We start from the raw sequence: 20465 nt of genomic DNA on the forward strand, positions 1-20465 counted from the left end.
GTACAATAGAAGGATAATGAACTCTGACATTCTTTTTTCTTCAGAGCTAAAAACAAGCAAGGAAGCAAAACAAACAAACAAGCAGTGGCAACAACAAACAAACAAAAAGACAAATTAAATTAAGTTGATTTCTACATGAGAGAATCTGGAATTGTGGTAGTGAGGAAGAGAAAGACATACATGCAGTTTTCCTTTTTCCAATATGAATTTCTACTTCTACATCCAAAGAGCATGTACTGAGGTTCAAGGTTCATGAGAAAGCCCTGCGCTTGCTTTCCAAAGTTTTCCCAGCCCTGCTCAGTTCGAGCTCACCCAAGTCTCTTTCCATCTCTTGCAGACACCCCTCCTCCCTCTATCGCCCCTGCACTATGGTGAGACTTCAGCAAGTCTCAGCATTTAAAGGTCACAGGGTTTCTAGGAGCCCTGAAGTTTGTCCTCTGTAACTTTGAAAGTAAGTTGTTTCTTCCACTGATCCATTCAAAAGACTGAGTCTTGCCCACCTTCAGGAGAAAGGGCAGACCCTGTGCAGACCACCGAGATCGTGCCCTAGCTGCCCCCCACCTGGCTCCCCACCTCCTTTGGGATCTCTGCTTTTCCTCTCAGGCCCGTGTCCTCTCACATGTGTGCCTTTGCCCAGGCTGCTGCCCTCCTAGCTTGTCCCTGGCTCCTTTCTCCTTGGGGAAGGCCCATTGCTAGATCTAGCTGTCTCTCAAAGTCACCTTCTTTTTGGAATTTAATCTTACTTTTGCAGTTAGATGCTGCCACAGCACCCTCATTGCTCACGTCCTCTTGTTCAAACAGAGCTCGCTGTATTATACTGTATTTCCTTTAATTGTGAGGACTTGGGAGAGGGCTGGTGTTGGAGGCTGAAATGTGGGAAAAATACATTGAAGTCCTCACTCGATGAATGAGACCTTATTTGGAAATAAGATCTTTAAAATGTAATCAAGTCAAAATGGTGTTATACTGGATTAGAGTGAGTCTCAGCCAGTGACTGGTGCCTTTAGAGGAAGAGGGAAATTTGGATTAAGACAATGCAAACATACAGAGACAATGCCAGGTGAAGATGAAGGCAGAGACTGTAGTGACCCAGCTACAAGCCAAGTAATGCCAAGAACTGTCGGTGACACCAGAAAGCAAAGAGAGAGGCAGAGAATCATTCTCCTTGGAAGCTCGGGGAGGACTGACCCTGCTAACGTCTTCATCTAGAACTTCTAGCTCCTAAATGGTGAGAGATTACACTATTGTTATAGGTCATCTCCTTGTATTTGTAACTGCAGCTTTAAGTGAGGTACTAGATAAAACTTCTGTATGTGCTCATTTTTCCAGCTAGACCCAAGGACTTCTGGAAAGAAGGGGCTGTGGTGTTTCACTCTTTGTTTCAGCTCTAGCGGGAAGCTAATAACAAACAGATGCCCAGCAAGCCTAGTGTGGTGGCACACGCTTGTAATCCAAGCATTCTTGGGAGGCTGAGGCAGGAAGGTTGCAAGTTTGAGTGTAGCCCAAGTAATTTAGTGAGATCCTGTTTCAAAATCAAAAAAAAAAAAAAAAAAAAAAAAAAAAAAAAAAAAAAAAAGGGCTAGAGCTACTGTGCATTCCAAAGGCACTGGATGCAATTTCTAGTGCCCGAAACAAAAACAAACAAAAGGTGCTCAACGCATTTTGGCTGAAAGCAGGACCCTGCTTGGCACTACCCTTCTAGTCTTAGGTCAGTGGATTCTAAACAGGGTCAGACACTTCTCTGCGTGAAAGCTTACGAGTGAGCCAGGGAGATAGCAGTTTATCATCCAAATAATGGATTGTGGGAGACAAAGAGAGTCAAAGTGGGAGGAAATGTGTCAAAAACCTTGGCATGGATTCTCAAGGCTGGGTTGCGAAGGTAGGGAGTCTCGGAATGTTTTGGAAGCAAGAAATGGGTGATGATTTTGCCAAGGGAAGAGTTGTCATACTCTGGACAGTGGAACCTGGGAGGGAAGGGCCTGAGGGGAAGGGCATTAGGATGGGCCGAGATGGGAGCTGTCCTAAGGGCCTGTCAGGAGCTGAGGGATATGGCAGGTAGGGCGCTTGTGGGGAACACCCCAGATGCAGAATGAGGGGCCAAGGGTTTCCATCTAGTGTGGGGCCTGCTGGTGGGATGAACGCACGTCCAGGCTCAGAAGAGATAACATGCTTGTCATCCCAGACCGATGAGACTTTCTATTTTGGGGAACCTAGGCAGGAAATTCCACAATTTTGCTCAATAACTCATTTCAGCCTTTACTATGTTTCTAGGCCAGAAGACTCCTTTTCCCATTCCAAACGGCAATTCCTCATGTCCAAAGCAAATCCCCCACACCCTGTTCTCCATGGAGCTGAGATGGGGAGTAAAGAGGTGTGGTCACCCTTTTTTGGATCAGTCCTTTACCTGGGGCCCATTCCCAAAATGTCCTCTGCTTCTCGTCAGGAAAAAAAAAGGGTTTGGTTTATTTATGGTTTTCATATGGATCCTTTCAATCATCTGTGAGTTTTTGCTAGTCTATTTCTTAGTCTTTCTTTGGTCAGGGGGCAGCAAACTGGGTATTCAAAGGTAAGCACAGACAGTGGAATTAGACACAGCTTGGCATAGAAGCTCTCATAGAAGCTCTCCTGTTAGCAGTGCAGACCTAAGGTGATTTGCATGACCTTCGAGCCTCAGTGCTCTCATCTGAAAAATGGATCAATGATATTTGTCTTATATTGCAAGGTTGTGCCTATTAAAACATAAAAGCTCTCAATAAATGATGGATACAAATGTAGTATGGGTTGGAACAGGACATTGGGAATACTACCTTCCTAAACCTAGTAATAAAACCCCTTATAGTCACTGGTGCTTAAAAACTATATCATTACAGGATTCAGACTCTTGCTACTAGTGATAGTCACTCTCAATGGGAACTGGTTCTCTCGAGAGCTAGCAGAATTATGAGCAGGACCTAGACAGGTGTAGTGAAAATAAGATTATTCTTATTAATCCTTTATAAGTAGAGCTCTGTAAGATTCCCAACTATTTTTTTTTTTTTTTTTGGTCTTTTTCCTTTTTATCAGTACCGGGGATTGAACTCACGACTGCCTGCTTGCAAGGCAGGTGCTTATGCCGCTGAGCTAAATCCCTAGCCCCCCCCCAACTATTTTTTTTTCATTGCAAAGGGGTTTGGTGAATAGCTCTAAAACTCTTAAATTGACAAGACAAGATCTTTGGGAGCTGTTAATTGGAAAAGACAAAACATGCTGGAGATAAATGGACTTGAATCTGCTGCTTTCTACCATCCTCCTCCAGTAGTAATTGCTACTACTGGTTAACAATGTTTTAAATCAGCCAAGGAAGTATGACCTAAAGTAAGTAAAATCATGCAATGGAACCATATTCTGCTCTGTATTGTTTTAAACTGTAAAATATGTGGCGATCTGTGACAAGCAGCTACAGGAAACACATATGGTGACACATTCCAGTTTTACAAACGAGTGACTAAAGCCTAGGAAGAGTAACTTGGTTAGAGTCATACAGCATGCTTAACGACTCTAGGCTGTCTGACAATAAAATGCATACTCTTGGGCTTGTGTTCCATTGGAACCCCAAAAGGTTTGTCCAGCATCTACTTGCACATCAAATGTGAAAACCCCAGCACCTCCACGTTGGAGGGTAGCTCTCACTGGGACCTTTATTTGGAGATCAAATTTTTCCAGTTACTTTCCTTGTTGATTTGTTTTGCAAAATAATCCTTTTTCTCCCACTGTGTGAAAATCCTTTTAGATATTTAGGGCCAATACTCACTCTTCCCCATGTCTTTTCTTCTTGGGATAAAACAATATCAGATTCAGCCTTTTGGGTAAAGCATGGTTTCGAGTTCCAGTGACTTTTTGACCTCTTCCTTCTGGAAACTTTCTAGACTGTCAACACCCGCTGAAGAGCAGCCAGTTCCCATCTTACTTTGAATTTACGCACTTTGATTTTCTTCCACGAGGTTATCATGCCAACCTTAACTTTCTGAATGCGATTACGTACTACATCTCGAGCTCTTTGATGGTAATACTATCAGAAACCAATCAATCAATAAGTACTGATAACTTTTGGATTACTTGGCCTTAACTCTTGAAAACACAGCTTGCTTTCAAGTCCCTTCTGATGGTATCACCAGTCGATTCCATTCTTTGTTGACATGAATAATACCTTTTTATTCTAGGCAAGCAGGGCCTAGAAGAAAAGACTCCTTGAGGTGCAAAAAAGAACCACTCTGGTCAAATGGCAAACTTTGTGGGGAGCCTGGAGGTCCCACCATCTGCTCCAGAGTAGCGGTCTGAGAGGTTTTTATAGTCCAGTTCTACACAGACCGAGGAGTGGGGAAAGATGCTACTAATGCTAAGAGTCAGTGAGATTTCATGGTATTATGGAATTGTGAACGTTAGGGCAGACAGGACACAAATATTAATAGCAGCCTCCTAAAATCTTTGATCACCCCCAGCTTTAGATGATCTATGTGCTGCTCTCTCTTTTCTGCAAATAATCAAAAGCTGACTGTAAACAAATAATCCAGTCCAAAAAAAAAAAAAAAACCCCACAATAAAAACCAAAAAACCTTGGACTTCTGCAGTTGCATCTTGATGAGTGCTGGGTGAGAAAAACAGAAATGCATGTTTCATTTATTTGATTTTCTGGGTATCTCCCCAGGAACCCTGGGGAGGTCGGGCTGGGGGTAGTTGGTAGGATGCCGGTTAAACAGTCAAGTGATTAAGTGCGTTGCTCTGTCAGAAGTGATTTGAAGAGTGGAAAGCATAGCACTTGAACGCAAAGCATAAGGTTCGCATTTCCTTTACAAATGCCTACACCAGTGTAGCTAAAAATAGAAAATGACACACCCAGCTTCTTCAGCAGCTTCTGAGTCCCTCATATTTGAAGAAGATGGTTTGATATGTTATGGGAAACAGGCACCCTTAGACTGGATCTCTGGGTGCTTAAGTCTCTTTTGGGGGTGCTGAGCTTTGGCAAAGGAGAGTCAACCCTGATGGAGGGCACAGAACAAAGACCCCAAGGGTGAGGACTGTTGAGTGCACCACAGTTGCTGCGGTTGAACCTCTGTGATTTGGGAGAGTTGAACATCTAGGCTGTGATATTTGGCTCCTTTACAGAGCCCCTGGAACTAATAACTGGAGAATGACTTGATTTTTAGATAAAAGATTATTTTGTGCATATATAAGATAATACAGAGCACACCGAGAGAGGGAGAGGCCCTTGCATTTTTCAAACTGTGAGTGGAGCTTTGCTGGTTTCTGTTATGCTTCCCACTGAACATTCTGTGTTGGGAAGGTGAGGGCCAGGAAAGGGGACCATGAGCATCAGTGATGGGAAGGACCGTCACATCTCTGGCATTGGACTGCTGGGCTCCCTGTCAACCCACTGGATCTGCACACTGTGGCCACAGCTGGTTAGCGGTAAATACTCAAGGAGCACCTGGCACCTCTCCTATGCCTGGCTCTTACTTCCTCCCACTCTGCTTCTCCTGAGATATTTTAGCTGGGGTCAGTGACTCCCCCTGCCTTGATCCTGCCTTTGGAGTGTGGACTTAATCTCTGCCATTCAAATTCAAAATTTCTGCCTTATGGAGCCAGTGAAGGAATTTCCTTTTTAGCTGTGGCCCAGGAGAATCCAATCTGACCCAATGATAGCCAACTGGTGCCTTCCTGTCTTCCAAGAAGGTCATGCTCAATGTATCACTGTTGGACTCTCCTCTAGTGATTGGTTATTTTTCAGCCTTTCAGTTTAAGGACCTTATCTACAGAGCAAAGATCCTAGGAGAGCTGAATCCCACCTGCCATACCATCAAAAAAGCCTTTTGTCAGTGTTGTATCAGAAATCAAAGCCAATGTTTTCCTCATGCTCCTCAGTCGCATTCAACAGCAAATGTTTTTCGAGAACCTACTGTGTGCCCTGAATTTAAGCTGAGTTCAACCATTGCTTATAGCAACCAGATTTTCGAGGGAGGAAGCAAAGGATTAAAAAGATGAACTTGTCCAAGGTCACACGGACAGTGAGTGGCAGAGCCAAGTTTCGGTGCCAGCTTGGGCTATCCCCTGCTGCCTCTGTCCAGAAATAGCCAAGTGCTTTGTTATTTGCAAGATGTAATTTCCAACCTCTTAGGGACTCAGGCTTCATCAGGGCTTCCCGGGAGCCCCTTGTGAGCTACTCCATTGGCCTGGCTCCAAGAAAGCTAACACTCCAGAGCCTGTTAATTACCTAAGTGCTTTGAGAAGGGTGGTCAGGTCTTGGCAGGAATCAGGCACCGCTGCGGTCCCTTTGAAGGGCATGACAGGAAATAACTCAGTTTGGGTCTCAACTGCTGAGGGACATGTTCAAGTGGCTGACACTCAGCAGGTTTGGAATAACACATTCCTCAAGCGCTCTGGTACAAAACTCCCCTACATGAGCCCTCTCTCTGCATCCTGACAGTGGTGCTGGGATTAGGTAGGTTTTAGGTACACAATGCGCCCCTACCAAGCCCTTCACAGAGACGCAATCAGGAAGCTTCACAGAGGACCTGTTCTTGGATGGCTGGAAGTCTTTGGTGGCATCCTTGGCTCCTCTGTTAACACTGACTTCTGTCCCTTTAGGGGCTGACACTCCCTCTTCCTCCATTCCTTTGCCTCTATTGCAATCATCCTACTTCACGAGCCTTGGCAAACGTGTTTTCTTTTATTTGTTCCTCTCCCTTGCCAGGGCCAGCTCATGGGTATGAGATCCGTGCAATCATTCAGGGCTACCTAGGAAGGTTCTGGGCTTAATTTAATACTTGGATACCAATTTGCATGTCTTACTAGTTTTTGAATAATTTTGCTCTGGGCCACATACAGAGACAGTCCTGCTCCTTGTTGTGGATACTGACATAGGGAAAAGATTTGGACTGCATAAGAAATGAGTGGGTGGTGTATTTTTGATCCCCTTCTTCCAAACTGTGCAAGCATTTTCTCATAGAGGTAATCTACAGAGCTCCTCCTTAACTTCAATTTCTACATCTCTAAAATGGAAAGTGTAGCACTTATCCTTGCTTATTACCATTAGCATTGGGTGGGATCAGGTAAAAAGTACCTATCAGAGGACCTGGGGTATAGCTCAGTGGCACAGCACCTGCCTGGCAAGTGTGAGGTTGTGAGTTCGATTCCTAGTACAAAAAAAAAGTGTATGTCACTTTATATGTTGAATAATTTAAAACTATAATTCAAAACATTTCTAAGTGGCTTTGCTGGTAGATTTCAAAAAGAAGTATTTATCAGAGTGCCAGTATACAGTAGATATTTACTAAATAAAATCCGAGGGAGATAGTGAGTACAGAAACTCCAGGGCTGGAACTCTGCTATGAAGAAGCAGGTCAGAAATCAAATCAGTTGTGCTGCTTAAAAAAAAAAAAAAAACCTATCACTTCATCCGAGTTAGGTGATTTGGTTTCTCCCAGACTTAATTTCTCTGTCATTCAAGAATACTAATATTTACCTTATGAAGTTGTTTTGGGATTTAAATAATTTGATATATTTTTAGAAACCTAGTTCATCTGACATCTAGCAGGAGGCAAAATAAATAGACAATAATTCTGGATGTTTTTCTTTTTTTGTCTTTTTGAGACTGGGTCTCACTACACAGTCCAGGCTGGTTCTGGGCTCACTTTGTAGCCTAGGCTGGTCTCAAACTTGCAATGACCCACCTGCCTCAGCCTCCCAGGTGCTGGGATTACAGGGGTGCACCACCATGCCTGGCTTGGATAGTGATTCTTAGTTTCCCTTATATCATTGTTTCTATACTCAAAAATAATCCATTTATCAATGATATTTGAGATCTGACCATTTGAATGTTACTATATATTATACAACTTTCTGGGCACTCTGTGGCCTACTAAATTGTGACTTTCTTGTGTGTTAAAATAATTTTGAAAAAAAATGAGGGTTCAATTCCTTTTTGATAAGATTATGACTGTTTTGAAGGCAGAGACCATTCTTATTCTTTTTTTTTTTTTTTTTTTTTATCAGTACCGGGGATCAAACTCACTACCACGCGCTTGCAAGGCAGGCGCTTATGCCGATGAGCTAAATCCCCAGCCCCCATTCTTATTCTTTATCCTAGAATATTTTCTAACACATGGTGGAATCTCATTTGAATCAAATCTGTTTTCTGTCTTTTATGCTGACAATGGGATGATGATCTTCATAACATTTCTTAATTAGGAGTTATAATTAGCCTATCAATGACTAGGTAGTAGAAGGCGTCCAAAAGAGTCCCCATCATGGGGCCAGTGGTTTAGCTCAGTGGCATAAGCACCTGCTTGGCAAGTGAGAAGTCTTGAGTTCGATTCCCGGAACAACAACGACGAAAAAGAGTCGCTATCACATGTGGCTCACATTGCTATCCTCTTGGGTTTGGTTCTTGTTCCATTATGAGGCCTATTCCATGGCCAAAAAGAATATGAAAAAATAGGGGCTGGGGATTTAGCTCAGCGGCATAAGCACCTGCATTGAAAGCAGGCAGTCGTGAGTTCGATCCCCGGTACCAATAAAAAAAAAAAAAAAAAGAATATGAAAAAAAGTCTTCAACATCTCTAGCTCTTGGAGAAATGCACATTTAACTGCATTGAGAATCTATCTCACCCCTATCAGAGTAGACACCATGAAGAAGACAAAAAACGGGATGCTGATGGGGATGTGGGGGAAAAGGTACTATTCCATGTGGTCAGTGGGAATGCAAACTAGTGTAGTCGTCATGGAAATAATTATGGAAAATCCTCAAAAGAGTAAGCATATAATACCATTGACCCAGTTATTCCATTCCTGAGCAAATCCCCAAAAGAATTAAGAACTGTGTACTGTAACGATACCTGCATACTCATAATTTTAGCAACACAATTCACAGTAGTTAAGCTGTGGAGACAGTTTTATATGCCTGCCCACAGATGAAGAGGTAAAAAAGTTGTGGTATGTATACACAGTGGAATATTACTGAGCGATAAGGAGGAAGGAAATTGTGTCATTTTCAGGAAAAGGGTGGAACTAGAAACCCTTTGGTTAAGTGAAATTAGCCAGACTCAGAAAATTAAAATGTCAAATGTTTGGTTTTGTATGATAAAAACCTAAAATAATTTTTCTTTCTTTCTTTCTTTTTTTTTTTTTAAGAGAGAGGATAGGAAACCAGGAGGTAGATTACCGGACACAGGGAAAGGGATGAGGAGGAGTGAGGAGAAAAAGGTAATGGGATTAAAATTGATCAAGATTTGTTAAATGCACGTGCCAACTTCCCCAAATAAACCTGATGGTCATGTAACATTAACATGCACTAATAAAATGTAATAAAATAAAGCTGTTCCACCAGGAAACTAACTTATTTTGTGCAACTAGTCATTTTTCACAGCAATGATTGGTAATAGAAAAGCCACTGGGAAGAATATCCTGAAATCTCACAGTTAAATCATGATCCTGGGGCCTCTTAGGATACAAAGATCCTCAGAACTATGACTTGTAACCTTTCAGGGGAGGTTATATTAAATTTTCAATTAAATTTTGGGGGAGTCCTTTAAGGGCTTCATGATAGTTGTGGGTGCTCTTTCAAGGTACAGTTCCAAGGTATTCTCAGAACCCCTTGAAGACCTTGCGTACTGAGTTAAAAATTCTTAACTTATTCTTAGAATAGTCCAGCAATTTGAAAGAGTCAAGCTTCCTAATAAGTTCTAGACCTGATTACTCACATTCTTTCCTTGAAAACAAAACAAAACAAAAACAAAACAAACAAAACAAAACAGAAGAATTACAGCTCAGGTTATCCCTCCGGGCTAGTCCCAAGCAGTGAAGGCGAAGGTTTTCAGCCAAGCAGGGACTATTCTTTGGAGAACTTAAGTTCAGCTAGCTACGAGGGAGGTTTGTTTGATAATATCATTTACATTTCCAAATCCTGGGTATCAGGCTTTCTTCCTATCCCTGTGGCCCTTCCTAAGTTTAGCCACTGGTGTAATGGGGGTAACCATAGCAACAACCACCTGCCTATTTAAAAGCATCTCCAATGCTAAATAAGGAAGCCTGGAGGAAATGGCTGCTTGCCTGCCTCTCCGTGGACAAACTGAGCACTCCTAGGTGTTTTCCAGATGTACAAGCAGGCAGAATAGCAGCACACAGATCTGAAGTTCTTAGAAGGAGGGAAACAGGGGCTGCCTCTAGGCATCTTCATTTCCTAGGCAAGGAATGTCACCCTGGGTTAACCTGGGTTACCACACCACTTTGACCTCAAACCAGGTAAAAAGTGAGGGATAGATCTACACAAACTGAGCCCCTAAAAGGAGTTTTGTGAACAGAATCCAGGAAGAAGCAAAGAAGATGGCTATACAGATCCCATTCAGTGTGCTCAGAGTTTGCACCAAAATGCACACTACGGTCTCTACACACAGATTTATCTTTCTAATTAGTCATGTGGCTGACAGATACTTGATGGTCACTCTATTTGTATCAGACATTGACCTATCAATCGATTTCATAATATGAAGAAATTTCTTCTCTGCTCTTTCTTTTAGTCTCTACAAGTTACCGAGATTCTCTTCTGAGGCTAAGAGATCATGTTGACAGCTAACTTTTCCTCAAGGGTGCTGTACTCTTATTTTTTCGTGTATTTTTTTTTTTGTATCCAGTACTTGGTTTCTTCTCTCTGGATTGCCCTTCTGTTTTTGCCAACCTGGAAAATGTATTCTGTTTCCTGTGTCTCGGTTGAGAGCACCTCTGTCATTGGAAAAGCCCTCCGTGCTAAGTTCCACGCTATTGTATTCCTGTAGGATACCTCTATTCACATCACTTAACACAGACTGTTACACACATTGCTTTCCAGTCTGCTCACTTTGGGGGAATGGGAGGGCCTTTCACAGGTCTGCCCCAAATGCCTGTAGAATAGTGCCGGGTGGGTAGGTTTTCAAAAGATACCACTGAATGGATGAATGCACAGAGCCCATGGATTTCAACCATGTGGTATCTTCACTGGCACCTAGGGATGAGTTGTATAAGGGGAACTGTATGAGCAAAAGTTCTTAAAAAGCTGTGAAATGGATGTAAGGGGAGTATTTTTAAAGAAAAGTGGCTGCATACACACATGGGAGGAAAAAAAAACAGAGGAGACTCAACAGTATTGTCAACTTTGTGAGTATAGTAGATGGGCTGGAAGGACACATGCTAGTGTTATGTAGTGAGTGTGTAAGTCGTGTGTGTGTGTGTGTGTGTGTGTGTGTGTGTGAGAGAGAGAGAGAGAGAGAGAGAGAGAGAGAAACAAGAATATGCTGAGCAGCTATTAAATCCCACAGATCACCCTTCCCCAGGCTAAAGAAGCTTCCATATGTTCTGTTTCTGGTTCTTAAGACTTTCTTCTTAGCTAACCTCCCGGGCTGTGGGGCAGGGCAAAGAGGCAGAATGAAAGTGGCCAGCTCTTTCATGGCGCTGGGCATTTAGTGAATGTCTCTAGGTAACACCCTAATTTCTGCTTTGAAAAATAATCTTGTGAGTCAACTGAAAGTCAATCCATTTAGGTTCGAAGATCAAGTCCAAGTTACTGTCTAGTTTCTTCCCCACCTGCCTGAGGCTGGAGCTGGGCTCCCAAGGTCCACTAAGAGTACAACAAAAGAGGAAAGAAGAGAAAAGCTAGAAATTGACCAGTGAGAAGAAAAAGAAGGATGGGAGATGGGTAAATCGATAGCCCCTAGGATAGCTATCAGGTCACGACTCAGTTTTGGCAAATTCTCTCCCGCACTCAGGAAAAGTGGTTTGAGGAACGACCCGCCTTTCTTTCTCTGCCCTTTTTAGACCTTGTATCCAGGCGCCAGGCCTCTCCGTTGCTGCCCCCTGCTGTCTGGGAGGGCAGACGCGACTCCATCGCGGTCCCCAGGCCCCAGCCCCAGGGCTGCCACCTCTTTGCGTCGGAGGCCAGAAAAGCTGAGCCTCCTGCACCCTTCCTTCCTCCTCCCCCGAGGACCCTGGAATCTGCGGCCGGGCTTGCACCTACCTACCCCGAAGGCCGGCGCCCCTGCACCCCGGTTCCCTCCCTCTGCACAGATGCTCTTGCCAGGGCACAGGCTGCCGGGTCGCGGCAGGTTCCTGACACCCCCCTCCCTCCCTCTCCGCTTGGAAATGGAAACCGTCCTTCCGGCAACGTGGCAGGAAAGCGAAGTCCCAGGGCGGCCGGGCCAAGAACATTTCCGTGGGAGCAGGTGGGAGGCCGCGGTCTGGCTGGCTGCGCGGGGCGGGCGGGGCGCAGAGCAGCTGGGCGCGCGGCCCTCTTACCTGCTGTTGAATTTTTCAGGGTGCTTCTCTCTCATCATGTGGAATCTGTGTGCGATGGAAGCATCCTGAAAGCGGGAGAGAAGGCAGGATGCCTGGTTAGTGGTTAGCACTGCGCCTGGTGCAGGGTGCTCAGTCCCCCAGCCCCAGATAAGCTCTCCCAGAGGAGGCGCTAAGGGTACCCGCGAGTGCCACCGGCCCTCTCAGAGCCTACCCTGGCTGTCCCCAGAGCTCGTGCCACTCTAGCCCCTCTCCTCCACCCAGGAAGAAGCAGGTAGGCAGTTCAGGGGTGAGAGAGAGGGACAGTCGCTGTCCTTTGAGGAGAACGAGAGTCGTCCAGGTGGCAGGGAGCAGAAACCAGGTGTGGAGCTGATCATGAGTCTTAGGAGATGCCTTGTCATGCTAAGTGTTTTTTAAAAATACTTTTTTATTTTGGAGTAATTTCAGTCATACGAAGTGCAAAAATAGTACGAGTTACCAGGTCCCTTTCACCCAGATTCCCCCAAGGGTCACACTTCAGGTAACTATGGTACTTTGTCAAAATCAGAAAGCTGACCCTGGGGATGCCATCAGGTGTTAGCCATTCATATTAGTAGCAATGAGGAGCAGCATTGGCAACATAGCCTCACAGATGAAAAACATATTAACTTCTAGTTTCTGCTTCCTGATCATCCCACCCAAACCTTCCAAGGTGCAGAGAAGCTTCCAGCCACCATCTGGGGCGCTTTGTTGCTTTCCTGTATCTACATTCTTCAGGTACACCCCTGCCACCTGCACCCAGAAGTCACGGTGAGGATGGGCCCCATGGTATCATGTTCCTGAGTGCTCCATCCTCAGGTGCAAACTTCTTAACCTTGTGCCCTGTCTGCAGGTCACACTGCCATCACGGGCCACTTGGGAATCCTTGTGGCTGTGCCTAGCATCTAGATGCCAGCCTGACTGTAGCCTGGAGCTCTAGAACCAAACCCAAGCTTCAGTCCTGAAGCTAAACTTAACTTTGCTCTTCACACTGGGTCTTCTACCCTAGTTAATGGTCTTGTGTCCCAGCGAAAGAACACGTGTGTGACCTCCTCACCGCTCAGCCTCTGCTAGCATGCCAGGTGCAGGTACTGGGTTTCAGAAACAAACAGGCAAACTGGACTGGAGATATGGGCCATGCAGAAACAAAAGAGCTGATTCAGATTTGGCCAGGAAGCAAACAAGCAATCAAACAAACCCAGAAGCCCATTTACTGGAATATGTGGCTAAAATATGTCTGAAATCCCATATAGATTTCCAGCTAATGCATATTCCGTTTCTTGATAAGGCAACTCTACAAAGGCACATTTCTGAATGCTGGTATTTTCTTTGGTTTGATTTCAACATCAGGAGGTACAGGTTAGGGAAGAAGCATTGTTGAGCACAGGAGTGCGTGTGATGAATTGCACTTGGGACGGGAATGACCTCCGACAGCAGCCACTAGTGGAAAAGTAGGCAGGGCAAATCAAGAGGATGGGATTATGGTTGGGTTTGTGGTTGGCAACCATTCCTTGCTAAAATTCTATCTTGAGAGTCTGACTATTAAACTGTAGTTATTGGTTTATTTTTCAGTTTAAGACACATCAAGAGTTGAAGGGGGGGAGGTGCACTCATGGACACTTGGTGGGAAGCACCCCAGGGTGCTCCCTCCCGCCCCCAGAGGGTGTCCACTTCCTTCACTCTGGGTAAGTGTCAGTGCATATGCTCAGGATGATGCATGTGACATTTGTCAGATGCTCCTCTGGCATTCAAGAAAACGTTCCATCTACTTGTGTTCCTTTGAAGCACTAATTTTCTTCTGTCAGGAAAAGAAAAAAAGGAAGCTGTCATACACAGCCTGGCACAGTTTGTACTTCAGTACTCCTGCGGTGTCCCCCCCCTCCCCCTGTACAGCTGTGACTGGCTCCGGGTTTCCAGTTCTCCGGGATGTTTGCAGGGATCCCTCCTGCAGTACGGTTCTAATTGTCCTTGGTTTTTCCATAGTTGGTTTTGCAGGACTTCTTTTCCCAAAGACTAGCCTTTATAATATTATTAGTTTAGCATGTGGTTCCTATTTTGACAGTGTAATCCCTTGGCAAATATACAAAGGTTGGGGGGGAGAGGGAGAGAGAGAGAGAAAGAGAGAGAGAGAGGCAGGATTCTTTGTGGTTAAATTCTGAAAAGGCAATGATGGTAAGACTCTGGCCATATTTCTCTACCTGGGAATTAAAAAGAGAGTCAAGATTCACTCTCTTGGGCACCTCTGTGTCTAGCACTGACCTTGGCGTATTTATAATCAGTAGTGATTTCATTCGAATTTTGGGAAACAGGGCAACAGTGATCCAAATCCTTTCTTAGTGATGATTACAACTAGATGACTCTTCCGGCTGGAAGGGCTGGGTGGTTGGGTGGCGGGGTAAGGGAATTGCAAACTCATGAAAGTGATGATGGCATTTCTGATGGCCTTTTAATTCTCTGCTGTGTGGGGTGCAGAGAAGCTGATGAGAGGTAAGGACATAACGCTATCCTTTCCTGAACCAAAACTCCAAGCAATAGTTGGACAAAGAATTTTGGGCCTTTTCCAAGTTTTATTTGGACTCTGAGATATTGGAATGTCTAGGCCAGAGCTGTCCAACAAAGAATATAATATATGTCATATGTATAACTTAAAATTTTCTTATAGCCACATAAGAACATAAAAAGAGGCAAATGAAATTAATTCTAAATCTATATATTTATGACATGCTGCAAATACTATCATTTCAAAGTAAAATCAACATGAAAATTGTAGGGCTATTTTAAAATCCTTTTTTTCACATCACATTTTTGAAATTTGGTGTGTATTTATACTTACAGCTCGACTTAATTTAGACATTAAGTCTGCCATTTCAAGGGCAGGATAGCTACGTATGGTTCATGGCTACCGTATTAGACAAACGCGGGGCTTGGTCATTTTGTCTACTTATGGAAATAGAAAAGAGGCAGCAGGGTGGACTATTTGTCATTGGGAGTGTTCTAAAAACCAAGGGCACACTGGGGAATGGAAAATAATGTAGATCCCCCTGTGCAAGTCACTTCTTTGTGAGTCCCACTGTTGGAGTGACTCTACAGGTGACAGATAAGAACTTGATGCTCACAGAATCCGAAAATTTTCAGGGAAAGGATATCTTGTTGACAAGTTCTTTAACAGGCAGGAGGCTTGTCACTGCAGGAAATGTGGCCTGTGGACTCTGCCAGGTGTAAAGTGGTGGGTGGGTCAGTTCCATGGCTGTGGCCTCTGTTCACCCCAGGAACCCCTAGCATCTGAAACAGATTTCACTGAATCAGAGGGTGAGCAGTGCCCGCCTCCTGCTAGGCTCAGTGAAAGCAGAGCATTCCCCAGGAATTACTCGGTAGTCCTAGACTTCCTGTCACTGATACCTGGCCATCCTGACATTTCTAATTCAAAAATAGAGAGCAGGGAGAAAAAGCCAGAGAGGTCACAGGAAGTGATGTCCTGGACGTGACTGTGTCTAACATCTTGTGCCAGTGCATGGTCTCAGTTAGAAGGCGTGAGAAGGCCAACTGTGTTCAGCCTTCAGAGGCAGAGAGAGCTGGCACATGGATGGGGATTGGTGGCGGTGCGGTCACAGTCACTCTGGTTAGGCCAGGGGAGTCTGTCTCACTTAACCCTCTAACTACTAAACGGGTTCTGATGGCACTGAACAAACTCAGGGAAAATCTCCATCCTAGCAGGCACCCCAGGCTCTCTGGGGGGGATCAATGCCATCATCTTTCTAAATGTAAAGAAGCAGCCATTTGTATCAATAAGACCTTTGGGAGAGCAAAGACCATGCAGGGATCTCTTTGCAAAGCGCTCCGACTCTTATTATTAATAATAATAAGCGAGTAAAACTAGGTTGGTTTACATACCTACTTCTCTCACAAAGTTTGGAAAGTCAAACAGGGCGCAAGACCTTCTGCAAATGTCAGCCCCAGACTCTGGCAGGGTTGTGTGTTGGCTACTTGTTTTATCAAGCTTTTCTCCTTCCAACTTTTAAAGAGTGAACACAAACCCTGCAAATGTTTTATTGAGAGAAGGCTAAGGGTGTACAATAAGATAAAAAACACACAGTCCTGGCTCTTCACCCCCTTGCACAATAATATTAAACTTACATATGCTCAAGGTACATGGAAAGAATCATGAAGAAGATATTGTGAAGTTCTTCATCATTTGAAAGATAAATAGATTGGAATATTATCATTATTTTTTGAGGAAGGGTCTCACTGCGTATTTCAGACTGAACTTGAACTCACTATGCAGCCCAGGCTGGCCTTCAAATCGTGGTGATCTTCCTGCCTCGGCCTCTCAAGAGCTGGGATTACAAGCCTGCCCTACCACGCCCGGCTTAGACTAGAATACTATAAATCAGCCCTGGGCAGATAAATATGTTGACCACTGAAAGTGATGGAGATTCTGCTTATATGTGTTTCCTTGGGGACAATTCCCTCCCTCCTCCTTCCCTCTCTCCCTGTTCTTCCATCTGCAAGAACAAATCAGAAACATAGTTACTGACCCAAGAACTATGGCTCTTGGGTTCTGGATGTCTAGTTGAGAAGTGTTGTCCATTTATTTTTTGGCACGTACAACCAACAGGGAGAGGCTTCCTTCTTACTGGGGCATTTGTAGAGACAGGGAGGTGCTGGGATCACGAGGCTTTTGTCAGCCAGGGCTGAGCGTGTTAAAGCAGGAGAAGCACTGGTGCCGAAGCTCTGAGGAGAGCCCGGACTGTCGTCTGCCGCTAGGAACACAGCCTGGTTCTCCCTTCTTTTCTACCTTTCCTTGCGTTCATTTATTTCAGTTCCGGTTTCTGTGTTGGGAGGAGGAGCCACTATCTTTATATATTCTCCTCTGCTCTAATGGGTTTTCTTTACACTGAGCGCTTGCTCAAGACCATCTGCCTCCGAATGATCCCCAGGGATGGTTAAAAACGCACATTCCCAGACCTTGCCCAGACTGGCTGAGTCATGGTGGTGGGGGTGGAATTCGAATTTCTGATAAGGGGCACTGGAAGGGCTGCCATGCACTCACTACATTTTGAGGTTCCCCCACCCTTGTTGCTTTCCGCAGGCTGCAGAGGCCGCAGTTCAGCTGGCCTAAGAGCTCAGCTGTGATGATTCCAGGATCTACCACTCAAGAGCCTGGAGTCGTCCTTAGCTCACTAAGCTGCAGTTTCTTCTTACAACACACAAACACATGACTGCATCTGCCCACAGGAGACTGGGCCTGGTGTGCTGTGGGTACACAATCGGTGTACTCTGGTTACGACAGGAAACACACACAGTGTGTGCTACAATGAATGCTTGGGAGCCCCTCGTCTAGCAGTCCCCTAAATGCCAGACTGCAGGGTTCCTTCTCGGGAAGGCAGAGTCTGGACAAATGGTCTGAAAAGGAGTGGTTTCAGAGCGGGGCGAGGAAGGAAGGGGAACCCAGAGGAGGCCTGGGGAAAGATGTCCCCCAACAGTGGCTGGGACCTACAGGGAACAGGAACCCTTACACTACTCCTAGTTCACCCCCGCCCCTTTTAGAACCTGACCCAGCGACCCCTCTCTCTCTCCTGTGAAAAAAAGCACTGGACACATTATAGGTCTTCAAAAGAAGATAATAGTCAACCAGAATGGGCATCATAATGCATCCCATGTCTCCAATGTTTTGGTTTTGTTCTTTACCGTTTTGTCCAATTTTATTATAACTGATGATATAGGCAATTCTTTTTAAGATAGCAAGAGGCATTATGGTAACCATTGTTGATCACCTTGTATTATGTTTTTACATTATCTATTATGCACCCTTTTGATATGACTGACTCTGTTCTGTTACGTCACATTTGGTTTTACTCTCTTTCAAAAAAAGTAATAAGAACTGTGGGAGTAATAAAACCCAAAATGTGTAATAGTCATTGTACAGAAGAGAGGAAAAGAAAGTGCTCTAAACGATATAACTGCATGTAAATTTAGGTGTATAAGATAGACAATGATATTACTGAGTTTTGTTGGATCATTGAACAGAACTGTTTGCAGTCTCACTGTTTGAATGTCCACTTTATATGCTTTAATTTTGTAACTTGAACAAATATTTGTTTTTTTTTTTTTAATTTTTTTTTTGTCTTTTTTGTTTTTATCGGTACCAGGGATCGAACTCACAACTGCCTGCTTGCAAGGCAGGCGCTTATGCCGCTGAGCTAAATCCCCAGCCCCATTGAACAAATATTTGTAAGATGACAATATGTAATCCATTAACTAGTGATTTCCTACTGTTTTTTTTTTTCTGAAATTCTGTATAACTTGTACCCTTTTTCTGCTTTCTTTTTCTTTTTATCCTTAAATAAAATTAAGAAAAAAAAAAAAAAGCACTGGACTAGGAGTGGGAAAATAGAACAATCCCTAAATCTGAATCTCTGTTTCTTCACTCATAAAGTAGAGATAATAATAATGTACTTCAGTGTCGTCATCAGAATAAAAACAACCAGGCCAGGCATACGGGTGCATGCCTGTAGCCCCAGCTAATTGGGAGGCCTAGGAAGGAGCATCATAAGTTTGAAGCCAGCCTGGCAGCTCAAGTGAGATCTTGTCTCAAAAGAAAATTTAAAAAGGTTTGGAGATGTAGCTTTGTGTTCCCTGTACTACTCCTCCCTGGTGGTACTAGATCAAATCTCCAGCACCACTATTACCACATTACCACTACCACCCTCATCACCACCACCACCACTGTCACGACCATCACCACCATCACCATCACCATCACCACCACTGCCACCATCACCACTGCCACCATCACCACTATCATGACCATCACCATCACCAGCACCACCACTGTCATCATCACCACCACCACTGTCACGACCATCACCACCATCACCATCACCACCATCACTGTCGCCACTATCACTATTACCATCACCATCACCACCACCACCATCACCAGCAGCGGCAGCAGCAGTGGCAACAACAATAACAACGATGACAACAGAACAACAGCAACAAAACCCTGTACATATGGTAAATTTTAAATCCTTCTGTGAATATAAGGCATTATTTTTAGTCTTTCCCATGCTTCTCTTTTTAGCCTTGTTATTAAAAAACAAAACCCTGTCCGTAAGCCTGCTAGCTCCTCAAGCTAGCTGTCACCCACCCCAACATTTTCTAAAGGGGCCCAGGTGGGGATGGCAGAGGTGGCCAGGTGACCTGGGGCCAGAGGACGGCTTGGGGGTTTGCAGGCCCCTGAAGTGGGCAGCGTAATTGCAGAGACAAAGAAGGGAAGAGGGAAGAGCCTGACCTCGGGACAAGAGCCAGCTACTAACTAGCCAGCTGGTTCTGCCTCCTAAGAATCCAGCACCTCGAGGCCTCTTCTGTAAAATGGAGATGGCAGAGACCATGGCTTCTGTGGGCTCCGTGAGCACTGGAGTATGTCAAAGCTTGCACGGTGACACTCACACAGGAAGTGCTCCACAGACGTGTCTTCGCTGTGCGCCTTCCCAGGCTCCAGCTCTGTTTATGGGTGTGCCTGACCCCTTCACCCCTGCTCCCCATGCTTCCCGAACTGCTTGGGAACCCGGCTGCACTTGGTTCCCTTTGAACTGGGAGCTGAGTTCAATGAGACAGAGTACACTGAGCTACACTAGCTGTGTTGGGGACTGCAGGTGCAGAGAGAAACAGCCCTGTCTTATGCTGTGTGTGTGTGTGTGTGTGTGTGTGTGCATGCATGCACACTTGGTGTGTGTCAGTGCAGTGAATCAGGCACATTCAAGCCAGTCATTTAATCTCATGCAGAGATCATGGAGGATAAAGGCAAACACCGTGCACAGCCTGGGGGCAGCGAGGGGTGGTGGTGTGTACCCCAGAGGCTTCGGAAGCACTTGGAGTGTGTGGGCTGAGGAGAGGAAGGACTTCTGAGTGCAAAGTTCCCAAGCCACATGGCACCATGCAGTCGTCCCTGAGGTCCAGCACCCCACTTCCTGATGCTCGCAGGAAAGCATCCGCCTGACCTTGTCCCTTGGTCATTTCTTAGTATTGGTTCTCCTCAACTGCCTCAAATTACCCCAAAGATGAATGAGTCTTTTGAAAATCTCTGGTCTTTCCTTGTGCTCATTAAAATGCTAAGGGAAGGAGTTTCCTCCAAAATCAAAGAGTGGAGG

The 20465-nt window shown here is 44.8% G+C and overlaps 1 protein-coding gene across 5 annotated transcripts in view; it reads right to left on the reverse strand.

The window, feature by feature from the left end:
* Dgkg (diacylglycerol kinase gamma) overlaps positions 1 to 20465 on the reverse strand; it is a 193515-nt gene that overhangs the window by 73417 nt on the left and 99633 nt on the right. For all 5 annotated transcript variants that reach the window (XM_023560313.2, XM_003477071.5, XM_063261207.1 and 2 more), the window contains one exon: positions 12298 to 12362. In XM_023560313.2, coding sequence (XP_023416081.1) covers positions 12298 to 12362 — 65 coding nt within the window. The remainder of the gene's footprint in view (positions 1 to 12297; positions 12363 to 20465) is intronic.

The sequence above is a fragment of the Cavia porcellus genome, unplaced genomic scaffold, assembly GCF_034190915.1.
Source record: "Cavia porcellus strain 051 isolate PalLab524CR breed Dunkin Hartley unplaced genomic scaffold, mCavPor4.1 scaffold_14, whole genome shotgun sequence".
Taxonomy (NCBI): domain Eukaryota; kingdom Metazoa; phylum Chordata; class Mammalia; order Rodentia; family Caviidae; genus Cavia; species Cavia porcellus.